The sequence below is a fragment of the Haliotis rufescens genome, unplaced genomic scaffold, assembly GCF_023055435.1.
Source record: "Haliotis rufescens isolate VD_foot unplaced genomic scaffold, xgHalRufe1.0.p SCAF_4, whole genome shotgun sequence".
In the NCBI taxonomy this organism is placed as follows: Eukaryota; Metazoa; Mollusca; class Gastropoda; order Lepetellida; family Haliotidae; genus Haliotis; species Haliotis rufescens.
The window spans coordinates 63,068,783-63,094,556 of NW_025964112.1; the positions used below are offsets into that span (position 1 = coordinate 63,068,783).

General features: G+C 39.9%; 1 protein-coding gene across 5 annotated transcripts in view; it reads left to right on the top strand.

Annotated features, from left to right (window-relative positions):
- LOC124112190 (sonic hedgehog protein A-like) overlaps positions 1–25,774 on the top strand; it is a 157,871-nt gene that overhangs the window by 107,483 nt on the left and 24,614 nt on the right. For 4 of the 5 annotated variants that reach the window (XM_046472188.2, XM_048382125.1, XM_046472189.2 and 1 more), the window contains one exon: positions 6,356–7,046. In XM_046472188.2, the coding sequence (XP_046328144.1) occupies positions 6,744–7,046 (303 nt within the window). In that variant the 5' untranslated portion in view covers positions 6,356–6,743. Of the gene's footprint in view, positions 1–6,092; positions 6,243–6,355; positions 7,047–25,774 lie in introns of those variants that run through there. The other variant, XM_046472187.2, reaches the window with a different exon arrangement.

Sequence of the window (25,774 nt, forward strand, 5' to 3'; positions counted from 1 at the left end):
TGAAACGGGAAAGGACACACTGTATATGACCCTCTTGTGTCGACACTCATCGGCACGGCTGGCTAATGACCCCAGTGTTTACAGCCTAATGTAACTGTTTGTCTCCGATCTGAAGCCTACAAATACACACGACATGGACGCTGCTCCCAACGGAATTTGTTTTGGAGTGGGACGTCTTTGTGCGTTACATGACGACACATACAGTTTCACGCTAATCCAGTGCAAGTAACTGTGACATTAATTTCGTGAACTCATTAGGATAACTGCAATACTCGTACTATTCAATCACTTGATAAATGGCTTAAAAGTACTACTGACTTCGACGCGTAACCATAGCGATGACCACTCGGTGTAACCATAGGGATATGACCGCTCTGTTACCATAGCGATATGACCACTCTGTGTAACCATAGTAATATGAGCACTCTGTGTAACCATAGCGATGACCATTCGGTGTAACCATACATAGCGATATGACCGCTCTGTAACCATAGCGATATGACCACTCTGTGTAACCATAGTAATATGACCACTCTGTGTAACCATACATAGCGATATGACCGCTCTGTAACCATAGCGATATGACCACTCTGTGTAACCATAGCGATATGACCACTCTGTGTAACCATTGCAATATGACCACTCTGTGTAACCATAGCGATATGACCACTCTGTGTACCACAGCGATATGACCACTCTGTGTAACCATAGCGATATGACCACTCTGTGTAACAATAGCGATGACCATTCTGTGTAACAATAGCGATATGACCACTCTGTGTAACCATAGCGATGACTATTCTGTGTAACAATAGCGATATGACCACTCTGTGTAACCATAGGGATATGACCACTCCGTGTAACCATAGCGATATGACCACTCTGTGTAACCATAGCGATGACCATTCTGTGTAACCATAGGGATATGACCACTCATTGTAACCATAGCGATATGACCATTCTGTGTAACCATTGCGATATGACCACCCTGTGTAACCATAGCGATGACCACTCTGTGTAACATTGATATGACACTCTGTGTACCACAGCGATATGACCACTCTGTGTAACCATAGCGATATGACCACTCTGTGTAACCATAGCGATGACCACTCGGTGTAACCATAGGGATATGACCACTCGGTGTGCCACGGCTATATGACCACTCTGTGTAACCATAGCGATGACCACTCGGTGTAACAATAGCGATATGACCACTCTGTGTAACCATAGGGATATGACCACTCTGTGTAACCATAGCGATGACCACTCGGTGTAACCATAGGGATTGACCACTCGGTGTGCCACGGCTATATGACCACTCTGTGTAACCATAGCGATGACCATTCGGTGTAACAATAGCGATATGACCACTCTGTGTACCACAGCGATATGACCACTCTGTGTAACCATAGCGATATGACCACTCTGTGTAACCATAGCGATATGACTTCCATGTGTAACTGTTGTGTTAGTCAAAGACGCAAGCCGATCTGCGCTCGTGCTCACTGGCGATGCGTATTGATGTGGCATGTTCTTCGCAACGAAATGTCAAAGTAATATATTGTGATAATTAAAACGTCTTGATCTACTCAATAATAAGATGGATTAAACATGATTACATTTATGGCGCCGCTGTATTTTAAGTGCACACTCAGCCCTATTCTCCGTGTTAAACGTACAAGCATCTCCCGGCATCTAGCGCAAGTGTAAAGCGTTGATATTATCGCCCCATCTGTCTAGTCGAACGTCATTATGGCACAACAGAGATTTCGACGCGGACTTTATTGACTGTTGTTAGCAATATGAGAGAAGATACAGTGTCTAAGGCGACATATGTATAAAGCATAGTCCCCTCTAATAGGCAAGCTAAGATTCTGGCCTGGGTATATCTCGAATATCGAATCAATAATTATTTTAACAACATTTTGTCTGAAATTATCAATTGTTTATTTTCCCATTGGTTCGGTAATAAAATGTAGATGGGTTGTGTGGGAGTCAACATTAAGCTAATAGCTTTCCGTCTCAAACTGCGTTAAGAAAACCCCCATGAATGAATGTAATCTTTTGTTCTGGTTGTTACAATGTTGAAGGCAGAGATGAGTACACATGCACTCTTGCCACTCACTGTGTAGCTGAGAGACGAGTACACCATACACTCTTGCCTCTCACTGTGTAGCCGAGAGTCGAGTACACCATACCCTCTTGCCGCTCACTGTGTAGCTGAGAGACGAGTACACATTCACGCTTGCCACTCACTGTGTAGCTGAGAGACGAGAACACATGCACTCTTGCCACTCACTGTGTAGCTGAGAGACGAGTACACCATACACTCTTGCCACTCACTGTGTAGCTGAGAGGCGAGTACACCATACTCTCTTGCCACTCACTGTGTAGCTGAGAGACAAGTACACATGCATTCTTGCTACTCACTGTGTAGCTGAGAGACAAGTACACATGCACTCTTGCCACTCACTGTGTAGCTGAGAGACGAGTACACCATACACTCTTGCCACTCACTGTGTAGCTGAGAGACGAGTACACATGCACTCTTGCCACTCACTGTGTAGCTGAGAGACGAGTACACATGCACTCTTGCCACTCACTGTGTAGCTGAGAGACGAGTACACATGCACTCTTGCCACTCACTGTGTAGCTGAGAGACGAGTACACATGCACTCTTGCCACTCACTGTGTAGCTGAGAGACGAGTACACATACACTCTTGCCGCTCACTGTGTAGCTGAGAGACGAGTACTACATACGCTCTTGCCACTCAGAGTGTAAACGATGACTTCACTGAGAGCTTAAGATGATCGATCTTATGAGTGAGTGAGTACAGTTATGACTGTTCCTACCAATATCACAGCAATATCAGCCGGAGGCTACATCAGAAATTATTTTCCCACAGAATCGAACCCAGAGGAAAAACTCGCCCACTAGGCTCCATCACAGGGCATCTGTCATCACGTGATCAATGGCAGAGTAACCTCCCCTGTCATACATGTTAAATTCGTCCGTCTAGAAAAGACCACTAGTTTTTCGATCTTTTGTGTTTTCTCAAATATTTTTGCTTCAACCTCACGATTAACTAGATCACAGATTAAAGTCATTATTATTAAGTTGGTTGGGTGGTTTGTGGTTTTACGCCGCACTCAGCAACATTCCAGCTATATGACGGGGTTCTGCAAATAATCGAGTCTGGACCAGAGAATCAGGTTCGCTGACTTGGTTGATGCATGTCATTGTATCCCAAATGCGTTTATCGCTGCTCATGATGTCAATCACTGGATTGTCTAGTTCAGACTCGATTACTTACAGACCACTGCCATATAGCTTGAATATTTCTGAGTGCGGCGTTAGCTCACAAACGCATCATCACCACGGTTAGTTTACAAACGGGTCGTCCGAGAGATAGGCTGACATCAGCCGCACGTGGGATGAACATACTCCAACACAACATCAGGTAGCCAACATTGACTAACGTACATCGTAGGAGCCTCATGATTGAATGACCTTGTGTCACCTGTATAACTGGCCTGCATTCTTGACAGCAACTACACTATTGACTTACTTCTAAGAAGTCTGACAGCCCGTGAAAATCCGGGTTAGAAATTGGTCTTTATCAACCCATGCGTGTCTTAAGAGGCGACTAGCGGGATCGGGTGGTAAGACGAATCGAATCCGAAATGCGTAGATCGATGCTCATTATGTCCATCACTGGATTTCCTGGCCAATATTTGGTTATTTACAGACCGCCGTCATAGAGCTGGAATGTGCGGCGGTGTTAAACAACGAACAATCAAACAATCAATAGGAAATCACACGATGTCGATAAGTACTTTTAAAATAATGCCAGCTGGTCTTTTCTGAGATGTGGGCCCATGAAGATCCGGGGTAGAGTATGTTTTCAGCAACGCATGCTTGTGCTAAAAGGCGACTATGCTTGTCGTATGAGGCGACTAACGGGAATGGGTGGTCAGGCTCGCTGACTTGGTTGATGCATGTCATCGCATCCCAACTGCATAGATTGATGCTCATGATGCCAATCACTTGATTGTCTGGTCCAGACTTGAATATTTACAGACCGCCGTCATAAAGCTGAAATATTGCTGTGTGCGGCGTTAAACAACAAACAAACAAACAAACAAACAAACAAACAAACAAACAAACAAACAAACTACATAACGTCATCAGCAACATACTTGTATTTAAGAAATATACGACGAGTGGGACTTGTTTATCGTACAATAGAACACTACAGGGCGAATAAACCATTATTGGCGTAATAAATTGTACAACCCGTATTGAAATAATCATGACTCCTTGAATACAATCCGACAACTCCATTTAATGTACAGGGGAATTAAGTTTGGTATTTTCACAATTTTAACGTCGATTATCTGCACCTTTTCTCCCAATACCGATTGTCATATCTCGTTCGGCCATTGCGTGCATCTGTGCTGTCCAGCTACATCTATGGAGAACAACTCACCAGACACTTCCCCCACAAAAATAACGTCGTCCAATTTACGACGTCATCAAGTTGCGACGCATGTTCGAATCTCCAGAAATGACGTCATGATAGAACAATGTTTTATCGTGAAATAAACCACACATCGATCTTCATTGTTCTTTGCGATTTATCGCTTAGCTATGTGATGTAACGTCTTCAGCAACAGACTTGTATAACGTCATCAGCGTCGGATTTGTATAACTCCATCAGCATCACATTTGTACAATGTCACCAGCGTCACGTTTGTAAAACGTCATCAGCAACAGATTTGTATAACGTCATCAGCGTCGGATTTGTATAACGTCATCAGCAACAGATTTGTATAACGTCATCTGCGTCGGATTTGTGTAACTCCATCAGCATCACATTTGTACAATGTCACCAGCGTCACGTTTGTAAAACGTCATCAGCAACAGATTTGTATAACGTAATCAGCGTCGGATTTGTATAACGTCATCAGCAACAGATTTGTATAACGTCATCTGCGTCGGATTTGTATAACTCCATCAGCATCACATTTGTACAATGTCACCAGCGTCACGTTTGTAAAACGTCATCAGCAACAGATTTGTATAACGTAATCAGCGTCGGATTTGTATAACGTCATCAGCAACAGATTTGTATATCGTCATCAGAATCGGATTTGTATAACGCCTTCGGCATCATATTTCTATAATGTCACCAGCATCACGTTTGTATAACGTCATCAGCGTCAGATTTTTATAACGTCATCAGCAACATATTGATATAACGTCATCAGCATCCAATTTGTATACGTCATTAGCAACAGACTTGCATAACTTCATCAGCAATTCTAAAACTACCCATAACACCATACCCCCGCGGATACTATGGGTTAGAATTGGTCCCAAGCAACCAATTCTGGTCGGAAGGGGCGATCGAATGGCTTGGGTGGTCAGACTCGATGACTTGATTCATAGCGTGTCCTCGTACCCCGACGGCGTGGATTCTTCCTCACAATATCAATCACTGGATTGTCTTGTACAACCTCGGTTATTTTCAAGCCGCCGTCGTGTAGCTGGAATATTGCCGGATGCGGCGTTAAACAACAAACAAACATAACACAGTATTGTTGGATACTCAAACAGGTGTCTGCAATATCGATATGGAGTGCAGCTCTGCCACAGAAAGTGTCTGGATTAGCGGGGTTCACGAGTAACGACACATGACCTGTATAGATTGTGTAGCATACCGCTGGCTGTAGTTCAGTATACAATACATATACATCCATGGTAGTGTAATATATACAAATTTAAGCTTTATACATATTAAATTTTCAATTTTATAGTTTAAACTTTAAAGCGACCAAATAGCACTTTTAAGAAATGAGAAAGTCTTTAAATTAAGGATATATTTTGTTTTCTTGTTAACCATTTTAAATGGTCTAAATACTATTAAGAGTAATCCTAACCGTCAGAAAGAAAGTCGTTTATGCAGTCTCATAGATGGGCAATTATCTTTCGAGTGTTATAATACACTGTACACGTAGTGATATAACAATGCGTCTGTCCACCACGAGAGGCCTCTCTGGAGGCGAGCCGGGACACCGAGAGTGTAGAGGCCCATATTACCGCAAGCTGTTTGAAACGCTGCCTTTAAGTCAATACAGTGAAAACCTCAGCGTCCAGTGGGGAAGATAGTGTAGCCTGAGCCCCTTTAGACGGAGCGGCGAAATAGGGAGATGTGAGGGTACACTTGGATCGGAGGTGGGTTTGATCGGTCACATGACTACATGTGCAAAACGTCTTTTTCAGTTTTTCGGCTTTCTTAAAACCGGCGAAAGAGTTATGATGTGAAATGGATTTTATTTTTGTTTTAGGGCCGAGCCATGGGGGTGAACACGGGACGGATCGACCAATCACGAGCGAGAAAAGTCTCTGAGGATATACACCGCGGAGTGCCAATCAGTTTTGAAAGGCTGAATTTACAACTGAGTTTATTAACCATGGTTAACCACTACACACTGGTGCTGGATTTTACTACTGTTATTATAAATGTGTGAGATATAACCATTAGTGTTCAGAGTTGAGCAGAGACACGGACAGCGACAAGTTCAACTCGGAAGACAGGAACCAAACGCTTTCATATATATATTTTTATATTTCTCTATGTGATGTTTCTCAGATCCTGACGGATTTTTCATCAGGGACAGTCTTGGGAGGAGAACGTTTTCCACACGTATTGGATTGTTTTCGAGGTTATATACCATGTATTGTTCCTTGAAGTTGGTACAAGCCGTAGTGATAATTCTGCTACTCGTCACCCCGCTGTCCCTTCAGTGTGGACCTGGGAGGGGCTCCGGGAGGAGACGACGACCCAGGAAACTGACCCCCCTAGTTTTTAAACAACATGTACCTAATGTCTCCGAAAATACCATCGGAGCAAGCGGGTTAAGCGACGGGGCAATTACAAAAGAAGACCCAAAATTTAAAGATTTGGTTTCTAATGAGAACCCTAATATTGAATTCAAAGATGAGGAGCGAACGGGGGCAGATCGCATGATGTCGGAGGTGAGATATTCATTAGTCTGTCATTTTAATCCGTTTAATGAGGAAAAATTAACCAAATTTTTAAATCTTATATTAGTAGATATCAAGTTATTTAAAAGGCTCGGGGAGATATAAATTATCTCGATTAAAGGCACTTATTCATAACAACCATTAGTTCTAATTCAGAAATTTAACATACTATAACTTAAGTATTGTTGAGATAGTAAAAATGGGTTGTCTGTTTGATTCATGATGCCAAGGAACATGTATCTATTTTCTACTACAGTTGTAATCAACTAATATTAACAAGGTAGCGCCGATCAGCTTCATTGTACACTCGAGGAAAGCTAATTTTAAGAAGAAAATATTGAGGTTCTTTGTTAGCAGGATATTATGAACTAATGTTGACAGGAAAAATGAAAGAAAATACGATCTTTGAAATTCTTTAGGACTTACTTTAAGTACATTGAGATGGTGCACATGTGTATATATTCCATCCCCTTTTTTTCCCATTTCAAAGGACCATTTTGTCATAAAGCATTTGTCTGTCGTGCTGGGTATATCACATATATACATATTGAATAAGCGTTGCTTAGGGGGACGTAAGGGGACACACACTACTCCATGTACCCCATTACGAAAAAGTGAGGCTAGAGGATTCTCTTGTAATACACACCATGACGTTGTTATCGAAAAGGATTTGTCTTTCTTTGCTAAACAATGGCAGATTTAGCTGAGAGACGGAGGAAAATGATTTTAGATTTCACTAAATAATGAAACCCAGTGTGTTTAGTAAATAGTGAAACCCTGAAATCAACAACTCTACCTGAAACGCATGCGAAATAAACCTCTCTGAACTAGGTGTCAGTTTTACGTGATGTCGCAGGCTTGGACAACAGCACGGGGTGAGACACTTCTCGTTGCTGTCCGCTAAACCTGTTTTAAAATAAAATACTCGAAAATATTTCCATTGTTAACTATTTTCGTGCCTTTCAATTTACGTAGGAATTGTTAAGGTATATTGAAAACTCTTTCAGCAAGTCTGTAGTGTTAGATAAGCTGGACATTTGAGAATACAGTGAAAAAGCCTCTGGGTTAATCGTAAAAGGCTGAGCCGCGTTCCTTGGTATGCCTGAGCGAGTTTCATGGTTTTATCTAGTGTGTGTTGCATCGATAAATTCTTTTACGGCGCACACAGCAATTTAAGAACTTGTTTATTATTTTTAGAACAAAATAATAATATATTTATCATGGTATTACATGTGATGAAACATTTTCTCCATCGTCGAAGAAATCAACAAAATATTCCTTAAGTATATACGTTAAAATAGCACATGTATTGTATATTGAAGGACATTCTAACCTCGGCAACACTAGTCAAACGAAGTGTTCCGAGTAATTATCCCAGGGAATGGAAGAATTAAGAAATATAATTTCTCTTATTGAAAGTATCTGATCGCTATAAGAAAACGTACAATGATATTGATTTAAATGTTTCGCGAATTAAACCTTTGTGTCGAATTAAAATACTTAAATATTCATTCACTGACATTATTTTCTAAATACACAATCGATAATTAGTTAAGTACACAAAATCAATTAAACGACGTCAAGCGTATATTTCAGTGTATGCACGATTAAAGCGTCGACATTTTACCTATTACACTATATCCTGCTCACAACCCAGTGACTTACTGCCAACAAATCTCTATTACTTTCTTCACGCAGCAAAAATCAATGCGACACTTATCGCGGATATTTCACTGTTGTTAGCCGTATTCAGACAGGGGAGTTATTTGAAAGTAGTCTTCGTTCGTTTCAAAGAGACCGGCGTCAAAGAGACACCCTCTTATACTAATGGTGCGATTGTATACAGCGAGGGCAACGTTTCCAATGTTAAAATCTCCCATAATACGTGTAGTACCAGACAAACTGTGATGCCTTACTGGAGAATATATTCACACTCTTCATGGAAGAAACTCACTCTTGGTAAACGTGTTACAAAAAGTCTGTTTAATTTAAAAGTACATCGATAGTGCATGGACATTAAAACACGTGTAGTTTTTTCTTTAATTTCACGGCTTTTCATAAAGTGGATTAACCCGCAATGAATAGCCTTGAGGTCTATCTGCATTTACTATTGCCGAAGCTTAAACGTGCGTTGTATACACGCATGTGCTATTATAAGATCAATAATACTAAACCCACTACTATAGTATATGCGGGTATAAGCTTTGTAGCGAGGAATATTTGCATAGAATTGTTGAAACAGAAACATTATTATGAATAAGACTATCAATCTGAACTTGGCTAAAAAAAGAAATATCTATTGAATGTTTGCAGTCAAACTGGGTTGCATTAAGGGCATTCGGTAAGCGTCGGGCCATATATTATCTGGCTGGGGTGGAGAATATCGCCACTTGACCAACAAGTGCTAGAACTGGCTACCATAACAACAAGCAATATCGAACACTACGAGCGTACCAGTGCATGGTGACATGGAACGTTTCTGACTTCAAAGTGTATGGACGCTGGAAAGGACCATAATTTCATGACAGATTTGAGCTAACCAAGTGACCTTGACACTATAGTTTTTTCTTTAAATATCGAATGGCGACCGGCGAGGTTAAATAACTGAATTATTTAACTGGATTATTTAACTCCTTAATTCATAGATCGAAACGCAAGCCCAGACAGAATGTATATCGATTTCAAAGCAACCATGACAAACGGCGAATACTTTAAAAGCGATATTAACAATATATTATTTAACTCTGTGGTGAATATCACTTAAGGTTCTCGGGTGATTCGCAGCAGAATAAACTGAACAAAGTAGGTGCGTTTGTCAGTATTTTCATCAGTACCATAAAAACATATAACACTTACCCATGATATGTTTTATGTACGTTGTCAATGTTCTGGCGTATAACGAAAGCTATGTTTCTACATAGCCAGGACATCGCCAGAACACTACAGACACGAGGCCATCAAAACATTGCGACAAACCCATGAAATTAATACTCCAGTTAGCATAATTATGTCGTCAATGTATAGTTTATTTATAAATACATATTTATTTATCATATAAGCATAATGTCACATAATCATTCATTCGTAAAAAAATAGAAAATAACTCAGTGTTCTTAACAAAATCAACACTTTGTTATTCAGATTTCATCGTATGAGAAAGTTATAGTTCAATAAGAACCATATTCATCGAATTCTTTAGAATTATTTGTGGAATTACTATTATTCAAACCATTTTAACCGAAGCTAGAAACTGGACGCATATGGATATATATCAAAGTCGACTAGAAACAGAGCTAGATTCTCTACCGTGATTAATCACACGGAAGCAGCCGCGGCGGGGCTCGTGTCGCCGCCTCCTATGTGGTAGCTTGTAACTACACAGAGAGGCAGTATCTAAAGGTGTTTCATACATTGCTGAGACGTGGCTGATGATTAATATCATTTTTTTCAATTCACGGTTGAGTAATGAAGCCTTTCCAACATGGATGTCAACAAACCTAGTGGGAAACTTTTCCAGTTGGAATCGTTCCCTCTTCTCTTACAAATGGGGAATGTGTTACAAGATCCATAGAATAGGAATAAAGAGATTTATTATTGTGAGCTTGGACCTACCTCGACTTATCATGCCTCGTCTTGTCATACTGTTATATATTACTTACAAAAAGTTAAGGTCCTCGTTTCATACTGTTATATACTACTCAAAACAAGTTAAGCTCCTCGTGTCATAATGTCAAATACCACTGCACATATTCTACTCAAAAAATGTTCGGGACCACCTGATTCTTTCCTATTACTCTAGTAAACGTGTCATGCCGTGACAGATTAACTATAGTCAAGAATCAGGTGGTTCAGAACATTTTTTAGTTGTTTTTTATGCTTAAATTACAGTATGTCAAGTTGTCCTAGACACGAATTATTATGTTAAGATATTCGTAAAACCAATATATCAATTTACAGAGCAATATTGAGAGTTCTTTTACGTTTGGAATTGGTTGAGAAGATGAAATGTACGCGGGGGTATTTAATTCTTGTACAATGTCAAACATGCAATATCAAAAGTATTCCTTTCACCCTTAGGTTTATTTTTTTATTTATTAGCTTTTAATTCAAATTATATCCTTCTTAAACTTATTTTTTTGAAAATCAAAATATGTAGAGTGCTGTAATTAATGGTCCTACCCGCGACAGAAAAGCCTATGAACACTGGTATGAGACTACGCCCGTTGCTTCTGTATATAGGGTTTGTATCTGTAAACTAGTCCTTTGAAACTAAAATTTGCAGACATATTCTCTCAACTTATTTAAATTCTAGTTTCTGTCCACGTATGAAATTTAATTCAAATATACACGTCTTGTGCTTCAGATGTTTATCAAACTATCTTTAAATCAGAAATATGAACCGCTGGGATTAACTGAAGTAGGGATCGATTCAAATACTACGGCCTTCTTAGGATTTCGCTTTCATTGAAGTTGAACAACTCGCTGTAAGCTGTGGAAACCTTTCAATGAGAGGCGTTGTCTTAGCCTTGATTACACAGAAAGTCGTCCATGGCTATATGTTCTTGTCATAGTTGTCAAATAGTTTGCTTCATTTGAAATGGAGATATATTGACTGTCACTTACTCAGTTGGGTTGTCGTACTTGAGGTTGTTGACAGTGATTTTATGATGATGTTTGTTTTACAGCATGATATGCGAACATTGCATGTGAGTTAAAGAACACTGCTTTACTACCAGTCCTGCCCATGGTAACATCTGTTTTGGTATCGGCGTTGTCGAGTTGGTATGAATATAAAGTTTTGGCATTAAGTTAAGGAACTTCTATATCATTGAACACAGTAGAAATGGATCATATACATTTAATATTATTACATCCAGTACATTGGATTAAATAAATTGATTACTAATTATAACGATTACAGTGTATGCAATTTCAAATTTGTCATGTTATCCATTGGCAATACATGACCATCTTGGCATAATATGTGACCATCTTGGTATAATATGTGACCATCTTGGCAAAATATGTGACCATCTTGATATAATATGTGACCATCTTTGTATAATATGTGACCATCTTGGTATAATATGTGACCATCTTGGCAAAATATGTGACCATCTTGGCATAATATGTGACCATCTTGGTATAATATGTGACCATCTTGGTATAATATGTGACCATCTTGACAAAATATGTAACCATCTTGGTATAATATGTGACCATCTTGGTATAATATGTGACCATCTTGGCAAAATATGTGACCATTTTGGTACAATATGTGACCATCTTGGTATAATATGTGACCATCTTGGCATAACGTGTAACCATCTTAGCAAAGTATGTGACCATCTTGATATAATATGTGACCATCTTGGTATTATATGTGATATATAACTTCAGATATGACAAACGTGTTAACATAGTGAACACTATATCACCTGGACGGTATATATTGATGTACAGAAATAAGAGAACTTATTGACGAGAAGCACATGATTGATAGGACATCCTGAAATTAGGCCAATGATCACCATAGACTGTGTGGCATGGAAGGGAGACACCAGATGTTTGAAGGGAAAAAACAGCCACTTACATTTCTCTAAGGTTTTATTTTGCTGATATGGTTTGTATTGTGTTAACATATAAGTAAACTTGCATCGTTCTGCCTACTAGTAGTCCCATATTTCTTTCCGGCGGTATATCTAAAGTATGAGTACGTGAGTGACTCAAGTTTTACACCGCTGACAGCAATATTCCAGCAATATTACGGCGGAATGGCACCAGAAATGAGCTTCACACTTTGTGCCTATGTGGGAATCGAACCTTGGTCTTGGCGTGACGAGCAAATGAGTACGAGTTCAGGATTAGTTTGTTGAAACTACACTGCCGGGCAAAAGAAAGTATACACACACCTAAAAATGAAACAAACAAGAAATGTTTATTCGAGGGGATGTATTTGATAAGGGTATAAAGTTGTGTTTTGGACCTTAAGTTTTCACCGTTTCGGAAACTGTTTTCAGCCCAGTGTTTTGATAAGGTTTATAACTTTGTAAATCCAATTTATCTTCAATTGTATGCTTTCTTTTCCCCTTCAGTTTAGATATTTTCAACTATTTCACAGCTTATGTGAAACCTAAACCCCTTCATGAAACAGAATGATAAATATTTGTAGCTACTTAGAATACTCTTGTAAATTGTAAGGTTAAAGTGTTTGTGGCATGAAGTGTATGGCCGTAAAGCTTGTCGGTGAGGTATGGCATGAACATACATCGAACTTCAACTCATTTCATGATACAGTGTCCATTCATCTGATGTTGCATCGACAACGTCTTTACCGTTACACATACCGTGGAGGGAAACAGCACTATTATTGGGACATTGCATACTCGTAAACAGGGTGAAAGTTTACCGTTACGTTGGTGGTTGAGAAAATGTTCATAGACTACCAATGGTTTTCGGAAGATGGTTTACTTCGGCCAAGTTTCTGCAGTCACCTCGTGGGTTCTAATCCCCGTGAACTATTTCCATTGAACTTTCACGCCCCAGTAGATACAAACCAAGTGGTGATGTAACCGGCGGATTAAGAACACAAAGAGACAATATGTAGTTCTATATGGCCAAATTGTATATTCAACTTGAAACACTTTCTTTCTGAAGTCCCAGGCTTTGGTGGCGCGATCTATTGTGCAGCAGTCTCTGGCTTAGACTTGTTTTCTTGCTCAGAGCACGATCGGTGGGCGAAAACAATAGAGTCAACGTTTGAATGAATGAAAGAGCTTTTAAGCGGCTGGAATGTGATGATTGGTGAATCAAGGTAGTGACATCCGCCAGAGAATGTCCTTGACAGTTATGTGCTACATTTTCAGAAGGTAAAGTCAAGGTTAATTGGCAACATTGTTGGGTACAATGAGCCTTAACGGGCATCACGTCTCGTGTGAGTTATGGTTGTTATTCTGTTGATTGAACAAATTAATAACAAATTTAACCAAATCTAACAAATGGATGCAAGGCGTAGGTTTTTTTGGTACTCGTAACACAGGGTCAATATAATCACAACTGGAAGTGTGATTGTCTACGCTTCGGGTAGAGAAAGTATACACCCATGGTTGACAGTGGCTAAAAATGAAACAAACAAGAAACTGTTATTCGATGGTGATTTATTCGATTCGGGTATCAGTTGTGTTTTGAACCTAAAGTTTGCACTGTTTCGGCGACTGTTTTCAACTTAAGTAACGTTTTGATAACGTTTGTAATTTGTTTTATCAAATCTAATTTCCACGTGTATACCATCTTTTGCTCAGCAGTTTGTTACAGTGGGATGCGAAACAAGTCATAGATGCTGATTAAAATGCAACTTACTGGTGATGGAGAACTTCATCCAAGTACGAAGTTGAAAATAGGGAAACTACGCTCATGATGTACACGCCTGAGAGACAGGCAGGTGTTGATTGGTTGGACATCTTGGGTGACATTCTTGTATGGTACTCATTGGGTATCGCACGATTTGGGTTGGATCCAAATTCTTCCAAATACATAACACTACTAATTAATTGGACTTTTAAGTGAGTGAGTTGGGTTTCACTTCGCTTTGAACAGTATTCTAGTATACTCGAAATGCCGACCTTGTGATAGCGACCTAAAGTGAAACTAGCAGTGTCGTTATCTAACACAGTTCGACCCACAACCAATGAAATGTTATACCTAAGCTTCCGAAACACCTTTATAGTTATTACCATGAATATGGATGTAACCAAAAGTCAATACAATACGGCATATATGGGTTAAAACGAGTTATGTTATGCCCGTCCCTGCCACTCGCCAACAAGACCCCACCCCTGAACGAACCCCACCCCCTGAACCCCACGATGTGACCCTGGTACTATACCGGAAGATGCTGACCTCAATCAGTGTGGTGGAGGGGCGAGGTGTGTGTGTGTGTGTGTGTGTGTGTGTGTGTGCGTGTGCGTGCGTGACAGTGTGAATACGTTCGTGTGTGTGTGTGTGTGTGTGTGTGTGTGTGTGTGTGTGACAGTGTGTACGTGTGACAGTGTGTGCTGTTATGACATTGTACAGTGCACCTTTACATATTTACTTTTGTCTCCGCATTATAAAAAAAATAAAATGTCAAAATTAGTCTGAACTTTACAAGTGAGACGGCATTCATCCTTGAGCCCTCTCTTCGGAAAACCACAGGCTAGTTGTAGCTTGTTAACACCACTAGAGACACGTTCGGTGAGATTCTTCTCTTGTGTGTATACCGATGGCTGTGTGTCACGACCCAACAGGAATTGCCCTCTGCTTCAGACCTTTTCACGAATATACTAACAAGTGCCCGTCCACCATATTGACTAATTTCATTGTTGGTACATGGCAGCGTTAACCAGTGGGGGCTGTGTTAGTCTGGCTAATCATAGCCGTGCTATAGAACTGAGAAGTCATTTTGGGGTCATAACTGTGCCGTATGTACCTAATTAACGCTCAGGTAACAAAAGGTATTGTTGGGCTGATTGTTGGAAATCTTCCGAGCGTTATACAGTATTACCTTATTTCAGAGTTGCATAATTTCATTGTAAATTATTTCTATTATAACAACGTTAACATCTCGTGTTACCTGCGACATCTATCTGTAGAGTCGCGAAATCTTACTTCGTACAGGTATAAATTACCGTTCTTATTTACTCACGTACCAGATAGTTTTCGTGAATACAGATAGAATTATAATGGCATTGCTAATGCCAAAATTGTGCCCCTTCATGATACAAAATCGAATCTGAAAAAAAACCGGAATAGGAAAATATCGAGAAACAAATTCATCAACTACAATTTACACGTTTAAATGCAAATCACTTTGCATTAAAATAGCATATTACGCATCTCTTTGGAAACCGCTTTTGTGGTCCTTAAACTGTGAATCTCCCAGTTCAGCAGAGCCTCCACGTAATCAGGAGCGGCAGTGACGTAGGAATCGACAACCACGGGGACCTACTGCTCCGAGGCAATATAATAATTTCTTAATTTTAAAGAGAAAATTGGTGTTAGTCATATTTGACCGCAGAGAAAGCCGGAGCTCAGCACGGGAGAGACACGAATGAATTATTCGCCACGGGAGATTCCAAGCCACAAATATTCAGTGATTGGCGCTAATAGTTTGTTATTTGCTGATTTCATGACGCTGGGTCGTGTTCTGAAGAAGACAGTTCGGAAGCTTGGAGGTCACATGTCTGTGCCAGCCCTGACGATCAACAGAGCCGCGTATTAACGACCTCTAGGACGCTTTCATGCTTTAGGTGGACGCAAGGTCGAGATTAGCCTAGAAGCGCTACGGTTATTATGTTTACGGTCTGTGGCTCCCGCACTCACGAGTATTATTTCATAAACACGATACATTCGGATTATTACCACCATAAAACGCAAGCGTTATCACGTTATCGCCTCAAACGTCTAGTGTGTGTGTAGGGACACTGTGTGTGTGGAGACAGTGTGTGTGTGTGTGTGTGTAGGGACACTGTGTGTGTGTAGGGACACTGTGTGTGTGGAGACAGTGTGTGTGTGTGTGTGTGTGTGTGTGGGGGGGGGGGGGGGGGGGGGGGGACACTGTGTGTGTGGAGACAGTGTGTGTGTGTGTGTAGGGATACTGTGTGTGTGGAGACAGTGTGTGTGTGTGTGTGTGTGTGTGTAGGGACACTGTGTGTGTGTAGGGACACTGTGTGTGTGGAGACAGTGTGTGTGTGTCGACACGGGTGTCTGTAAAATGTATCTATCCACCAGTTGTTTTCAACTAAAACTAAGGAAAAAATATCAAAACATTTTCCAGACATACTTTACAGACGCTTAAAAAACTAGTGTTAAAATTCTGATGCTTTTAAACCGCGTTACTGCACTTCATTCAAATTTCAATCTTTGTATAAATACCGATCAAGCTGATTTGCGTGTTTTGTTCATTGCCGCTAAAGTTCACCGTGTAGACAAACACAGCGACGGAGGTAGAAATGTTACGACTTTGGGAAATGTTGTTTGTTAGGGTATAGTGGCGCGGTTTGGGGATGTGATTGCGAACAACCAGAAAGGATCATCGCGTTTACCGCAGAACTTTGTTTTGGGATCATCACGTTAACAGGGGATTTAAAAAGTTGGATCGCTGTGCGAATTATGCCACGAAATAATGCATGTCTGCATTTTACAGCGTTTAATTTGTCTGGGTCAAAAGAAGTTTAATAAAAAGCAAGGATCATTCTCTTTGTATACTTAAACGACTAATGCGAGTGGGGAGGAATAAGGGGGTAATGTATTCGGCAGCAATGACATGTAAGGAATGAATTAATTCACCAGGTGTGATTCAGCATTCTAACTCTTTTGTTACAAACATAATATGATTTGCAACGCAGTAGAGATAGCAGACATTGACACAGAGTTAAACAAAATAACAAAATGCTGGATTTGGATGAAGTGAACTCGAAACTTGCATCCCTGAATATAAGCTACGGCCTTTGTGGTTCTCTAATCACTGAACATTTTTATATACATACAACTGATCAAGATGCGTTCAATTTGCATTCTCTGCTCCCTGGGGAGTATTCATTATTATGGGATTTTCACACAGCCAGGTCACTGGGGAATAGACGCTTATACATGCTTATACAGGCAGATCTATTAATCGTTACAAAACCTGTCCCATTTAGGTCTGTTGAATAATCAAATTAAAGGTTGATTCTAAACTATTTTAACTATAGTTCACGATCAATATAGTTATTGTGTCTGTGTAAAGAGCGCTGTTATACAGTTAACAAAGAGCCTTTTGATCAAATATTTTAAATTTCTAATGAGACCTTGATAAAAACCTGTTTTGCAATACTTTTGAGAAAGTATATTGGGCGATACGAGTTTAGTGTTTTGTAAATTTGATCTGTCAGTCTCTTAGGAATTGACTGAACGGATGTCTTGACATAGACAATCTCCTCTTGGCCAGGTGACCCGACATTTCCAAGCTAACCTACGGGGATTCTCCAAAAGGGAAATACACGCTGCTTTCTTAATCGCTTTCTGTAACAGAACAAAATAGTGAATAACAATAAACAAAAGTTCCATTTATCCAGACGGATGATACAGCGATCACACGAAGTAGGGCCCCACTTAGGGGTGAAACAAAGCTATTGCCGTAACAACTTTCTTGCTAAGCATTCCGCCGTTGACTGGCGGAGCTAAGCTCTTAGACAATTGAACAATAGTTCCCTAATAGTATACAAACACCCCGTGCAAATACGGGCATTGCGGGCTGGTTAGAAATGGCTTTGTTGAAATCAGCTGACAGGAATGCAGTATGATCCACCGCGGGAAAGGTAAGTTTCCCTGCCCCGTAGGGAACGCTGTTTCACCTGTGTGGGAGGAGCGGAGCTTTAGGCGTGATTGCTGTCTCCGGAGGTCTCAGGTGGGGAATAAAATAAAATGGTATATAACTGTTCCATTTTGTTATGTGTGCAGCTGTTGCAAGATGCTGAACGCGAATGTCACTTGTAGGTAATTTGGCAATTGCTAGGGCGGCAAAGGAGGTATTGTGGTTGAATAGCCAAACTGGGCGACACGCTACTACAGACTAATAGAAGACAGATTACAAGTGGGAGTAGCAGTACGGATGTAACGCCGGTTTAATTAGTATATCAGTTATGTCACAGGTTATGTGTCAGCCTATTGTTAAGCCGAAATGGCGTAGATGGTAGACTTTATCAAGTCTTTGATAGGCATTTAGAAGTTGGGAGAACATGGACATGCAACTTTAATGGATAACAACTTCTTTATTGTCTGTAATAACGTGTCAGGGCTACGTCTTGCGCCTTATGTATTCACCCGATGAAGGAGCCCTGACAACAAACAAGTTGTTATCCATAAATGAGTTTCACGTCTAGACTTAGTGTGGTAAATTACTGAAGAATAATATTTTTGGCGAATCTTGGATTCGAACCCATGGCCAACGGATCCTGACAGCTTAGGGAGGCACTTTTTTACAGTGAGCTTCAGTGCCTCAGACCACTGGACCATCTATGTCCCACGGCGAGGTTTTCAAGAGGATGCACGGACCTTTGCTTCTTTATTGGATTACCAGTAGACATGAATACTGAGACATGAGACGTGTTAATACTCTTCTAAACACTATACTGTGAGGATCTGGTGGCTTCGATGTGTAGCTCGTTATGTTCCCTAGCTACCCCAAAGATGTTCATGCTATCAACCACTTGGTCCTACCCACACTGGAGCAGTTAGAGGCCGGCGTCATGTAATTTGCGGTGCAAACTAAAAACGTATCACCCAATCTTGCTCCACGGCAAACTACAACGAATATTCTCAGTATTCGTGATGAATGAAACCCGTGAAAGTCCAGGATAGAAATGCTTGTAAGAGGCGACTAACGGGATTGGGGGTCCAGCTCTCTGATTTGGTTGATGTATGTCATCGCGTCCCTTTTGCGTAGAGGTCCAGACTCGATTATTTACAGACCGCCGTCATATTGCTGAGTGCGGCGTAAAACAACAAACCAACCAACAACCAACTACTGCGTAGATCGATGCTCATGATGTCAATCACTGGATTGTCTGGTCAAGACTCGATTAATTACAGATCGCCGTCATATAGCTGGAATATTGCTGCGGCGTAAACAAACAAAAAAACAACAACAAAAAAAACCCCCCAAAAACATGATTCACTAGTGTGACTTTCCTGAAAGTAATTGTCATACAATGATTACCCAGTGCTTTCAGCTTTATTCATGATTGCATACCATGACCAGCTGGTTGGTTTGGCACAAGAATAGTTTCTGCCTCATGTCGGGGTATATTCAAGCGGATATGGCGCTACCGAGCGCACCCTCTAAACGTTTCAGCATATAAGGTTATTTACGAGGTATGATATATGAGGTGCGGACCCGTGAGCTGGTATTATCACGATTTTCATATTTGTCACTGAGGGTGATCTATCATTTCAAACAGAGTCACTCACTTGCTGCATATGGATAAGTTTACTAAGATAACCCAGAGGTCGCCGATTCTCAACCGATCTGAGATCATTGGGGAGAATGTGGGACACCTTAAAGAAGCCCCATCACAATATGTTGGCCTGGCGGGCTGAATTGTGTGTGTGTGTGTGTGGGGGGGGGGGGGGGGGGGGGGGGGGGGGGGATCTGCCAACTGTCACAATCCCTGCTAATGTTGGCATCTGTCAACACCATCATCAGATAATGACGACAACATGTATTATTAACAGCAATATCATGATAATATGTAGCATCAATTTTAATATTAATAATAATAATAATAATAATAATAATAATAATAATGATGATGAAGATTCGACTAGGCAGCGCTTCCTGGGAGAAGTCTTATTCGCTGTATGGAATAATAATAATAATAATAATAATAATAATAATAATAATAATTGACAAAATGTGGGGTCCACTTATACAAATATTGGGGTATTAGAACGTTTGAAATGGACACAGTGCAACAATTACTCGGGAGAATAAAAAAACCATACTCTTTGGGAATGATTAAATATAATTATTTTAAATTCACGCCTTCGCAGTAAAACCCATTGAAACTATCAAAGTTAAATTATCATGAACAAAAGATTCGATTTCACCATATTTGCCCCATTCAGCATGTCAACATAAAGACGTTTTACTTGATGTGCGAGCTAATAAATCATGCATTTGAGGGTAAAATACAACGCGAAATCCTATCATGTAAATATTTGAGAACGTGAATATGTTCAGGAAGTGAGACCAGCCCTGACTGTTCGCCATGTTCATTTGAAAACAATTAAGGTAGGATATTATCGATATTTATATCAATAGATGCATCTTTTTATTGAGTTGTGACGCCAGTATAAAACAAAAATCAACAACCCAGTCTTACGTAATGGCCGCTCATTCCCCGTTTGTCGTTCGTTCAGGTAAGGGTATGTTTAAGTCGATATACTTAAGGCGGATAGCGACAATCAAGTCAGACCGAGTCTGACGTTATGTTATATCATGTTACACCGCGTTCAAACATGTGAAGAGCCGCACTTATTTTGCCGATTTGTTTAGTATTAAAGGTGCTTACGCAGTTATCGAACTTTCAATGGAACTCTTTTGCCTTAAAAGAGAATTATTTACCACCAGTCTTGAGTCAATATTAGGGTTTGTCTGGGCGGAAGACAAAGAAATTGCAACTTTTCAACTTTTGTCCGAGTTGGGCCGACGTTTCGGGAACAGCACAATAACGTTGGTATTTAGAGCTACTCCTAACCGGGTAGGATTACCCTTGAGCACTCGGTCCCCGGGTGCTTTCTGAAGAACTCCAACGGGTAATACAGAAGACTGTACCGTCACCTGGTAAAGGAAAATTGTCAATAACATAAGTTTCTCCCTCTTGAACGACTGGAGATTATCTTCTCTTTTACTTACCTGAAAAACTCACTATTTAATAACGCTGAAACTTGATAATACCTAAATGTGGGAGTCTTTTGACAGAAATAAGTCAGCGTCTGGCTCTGTTTGTGCTCCAGAAAACTGCCACTGAATAAAAATTAGGGATTTACTGACTAATACACTAGCTAAGAAATTGCTTTACACGCTTCGAACATGCTCCTTTAAATGTGTTCCTTACAGCTAACGGTGACTGGTCGGCGAAAGTGCTTTGATCTTTCAGTATTCTATATTTAGTCATTCTCTACCGAATTTGAATTTCTTTTGCCTTCTTGCTGATCCGATTCTTATGTCGCCATATGTTACTGTTATTGTGAGAGGATTAGGCCACAGCACCCGATCTAAAGTAATCATTAGTTAGGAATTCTATATTTAGAATGATTCCAAATAAACCGGCCCGCTTCGTCCGACCGAAATAAAGACAGACTTTCGTGCTGTATTACGAGCTGGTGATATATAGATGTTATGTAAACGTTCGTGAACGATGGTTGTGAGTGAGATATGCTATAGACTACTATGGTAAGATATACTGCATCATCACGGGGTTTTATATACTTGAGTTGCTGCATCTTACTAGTTTGATGAGATATGTTCAGCTTGGTACTCCTGTGTGCGCATCTTCAAGTAGCGATTAATCAAAATAACTGCAAGTTGATTAGAGAGAAAAAGACCATGTAATCGAACACGAATTTGACCCCATCAATCTAGTTTGTTGAAACTGAATGATATGAATATTGTGAGTGTAAATTAAACATTTAACGTCTCATAGGCATCATTTCAGCCGTATATACACGAGAACAAGTTATGGATTAAAAAAACCCAATGTATCAACTCATCAAATTCACCTTTAAAAGCAATCTGTCAAACATTATTTCCTTGAACGGCAACATAGAATGATACGTCGAAAAGATGATGATGATGATGATGATGATGATGATGATTATTATTATTAAATGCAACAAAGAGGGTTCGGGTGATCCTGGCACAGTCAGGCTTGTTAGGCCCATGATCGCTTTAGGGCCCCTACCCATTTTACACGCAGCCCAGACAGAGAATGGGACTTCTCCCAGAAAGCGCTGCCTAGTCAAACCCACCCAGAACCTTTCGGAGAATGTAAAGACTCCCCAACACTGCAGGCCTCTGCGTAACCCAGATTGTCAGAAGGGCTGTATTCTTGGTAGCAAACCCGGGTACTCTCCCAATGTCAGTCAACAGATTGAGAGGTACCAAACCTAAGGCACCAAGAACAATGGGGAGTCGGACAATTATTATTATTATTATTATTATTGCCGTTTGCTAAGGACATTTAAGAAATAATAGAAAACAAAAATACGAGAATCTCCAGCTTCTAAATACACATCAACGACTTATAGGCTATATCTTATTGAACACATGTTCAGAGTGTGAGGTATACAAACAGCTTGATGGGATGACTCCTGCGCAGCCAATGATGTTCGCCCTGTTTGACGAGTGGATGGATATGACGGTTTAATCAGTATTAAACAACCTCAAACCTACCCTCCGTGATACATACCACAACACCATCAGTGTTTATGTACAATGAAACACACGGATGCGTGAAAATTTGTTTTGAAAACAGGAAAAAGAGGGATTGCTATTTGCTTTTGATATATGTGTCGTCCTGTATACACAGAGGAAATTATTCCTACGGGGAGAGGGGCAGTTTGAATAGAGCGTATAATTGGGGGAAATGTTCGTACATAATCATTACGCTGTGAGAACAGCCTAGATTTGTGGAATCTTTAGTAAAGAGAAAAACACGCTTATCAAAATATACGGACATTCTCGCACCCTGGCACCAGCCTGGCCACTACTTTGCGCGTTATGTTTAAGTCCTAGCATATTCTCATATTTGGGTGGTTTAGCGTGTTCACTAAACTCCTGTACTGGGTGGTGAATATCGCCATACAAATGACTGAGAGAAAGTTTGAGTATTAAACGACTTCAATGAATGTTTTCAATTTCAAAGATTCGTCTCTATATGTCTGCGTCATTTATCTTTCTCGCACAAAGATTTATTTTTATAGCATTGCCACGAACTAAAATGTTTTGTTTCAACTTGTACTGTGCAGGATATAAAACTGATATATATTATTCAGTTAAACAACTTTGAGGAACACTCCCGTCGCTACTTATAAGTTTCTTCTATTCCACAAAATTTCACTAGTTACTTTGACCATGCTTCATAAAATTGATAACTAACTAATTTACATATTTTTACTGAATCTGATTCACATTTACTTTTATTGTATCATTTCATTGACGATATTGCTAGGCAGGCAGTTTTGTGAAAATTGTATCGACTAGGTAGTATCGACATTATCACTCTTGTGGCAATATTTGACAATAGAGGTGAATGTGAGAATGATCTTTGACCATCCCCAAGAAAGAAAATCTGACATGCCAAGGCAATGAGTGAGTAATAGTTACATGGCTCTCCTTTGGGATCAACTCGGGGAGATTTTGCCAATAACCCTGCTATATTATGACCCTCTCGAGTCTCCGTATCTTTATTGCTGGGCTCTTAGCCAATCAAAACTCATCATAAAGCATGGGGAAGAGAGGGCGAAAATATGGAAAGTACGAAACTGTGGCTGGCAACATGACTGGTCATTTGAGGGGATTAAGTTGATCAGTTGGTAGCAGTTTCGTAAATTAAGCTCAATTCAGCACAGAGCATTTAACATCCTCTCTACAATAAACTTAATTAAATGTGTTTTTATTTGTCTAAGTTGTTTCGGTGGGGATTGCCTCGTGAAGGTTGTCATGAACGTTTATTTCCTATTCAGCTACGAAGAAAAATATATTAAGGGCAACTGCGCAATAGAAACTTATATCGACAATATCACCAGGCACTAGTGAAAAGTTACATTGACAATATATCGACAATATCACCAGGCAAAAGTGAATAGATATATCGACAATATCACCAGGCACTGGTGAATAGATATATTGACAATATCACCAGGCACTATTGAAAAGTTATATTGACAATATCACCAGGCATTGGTGAAAAGTTATATTGACAATATCACCAGGCACTAGTGAAAAGTTGTATTCACAATATCACCAGGCACTAGTATAAAGTTATATTCACAATATCACCAGGCACTAGTGAAAAGTTGTATTCACAATATCACCAGGCACTAGTATAAAGTTATATTCACAATATCACCAGGCACTAGTGAAAAGTTATATTCACAATATCACCAGGCACTAGTATTAAGTTATTGTCACAATATCACCAGGCACTAGTGAAAAGTTATATTGACAATATTATCAGGCACTAGTGTAAAGTTATATTGACAATATGACCAGGCACAAACATGAACTTCTAGTCATCAGAAAACCAGATTCTAATATTAACTTACATTCACCCTATAACCAGTCACTAATATTAACTTTTATTCACTATATAACCAGGCACTAATGTTAACGTATATTTACATGAGAACCAGGCACTAATATAAACTTATATTCATCAGAGTAACAGGCACTAATATTAACTTATATTCACCATAGAAACAGTGAAATTGTCAGGTCGGTTAACATTGCAAATGTTCCAACAAAGTTTCCATAAATCAGCACCTTAACACTATTCCTCATCTTCAGTGAAATTGTCATGTCGGTTTTCATTCAAATGTTCCAACAAAGTTTCAATAAATCAGCACCTTAACACTATTCTTCATCTTCAGTGAAATTGTCATGTCGGTTAAGGTTGCAAATGTTCAAACAAAGTTTCCATAAATCAGCACCTTAACACTATTCCTAATCTTCAGTGAAATTGTCATGTCGGTTTTCATTCAAATGTTCCAACAAAGTTTCCATAAATCAGCACCTTAACACTATTCTTCATCTTCAGTGAAATTGTCATGTCGGTTTTCATTCAAATGTTCCCACAAAACTTCATCATTGACATCAAACTACCTGCCGGAAAGTAGATAAACTATTCTTGCCGAAAACTATGCGATCGTGACAATCGTGGACTGTCCGGCATGTTCGCCCATCGTTAGGTCATTAACATCGCCTTGTAAGCCCCGAGTTGACAGTTATTTAAACCAATTGTGCTAGGGGAATAAACCTACTTTCAGTGGTGATTTGTCTAAGCTTTACAGAGTATCACATAGACGGAGAACCTACAAACATGAGGGGACGGCGGGGGAAGTAGACGCTGAAATAGACAACAGTTGGCTCTTGAGTCGCTGGAGTTGTAAACACGGTACAGTGGGTGATTGGGTTATGG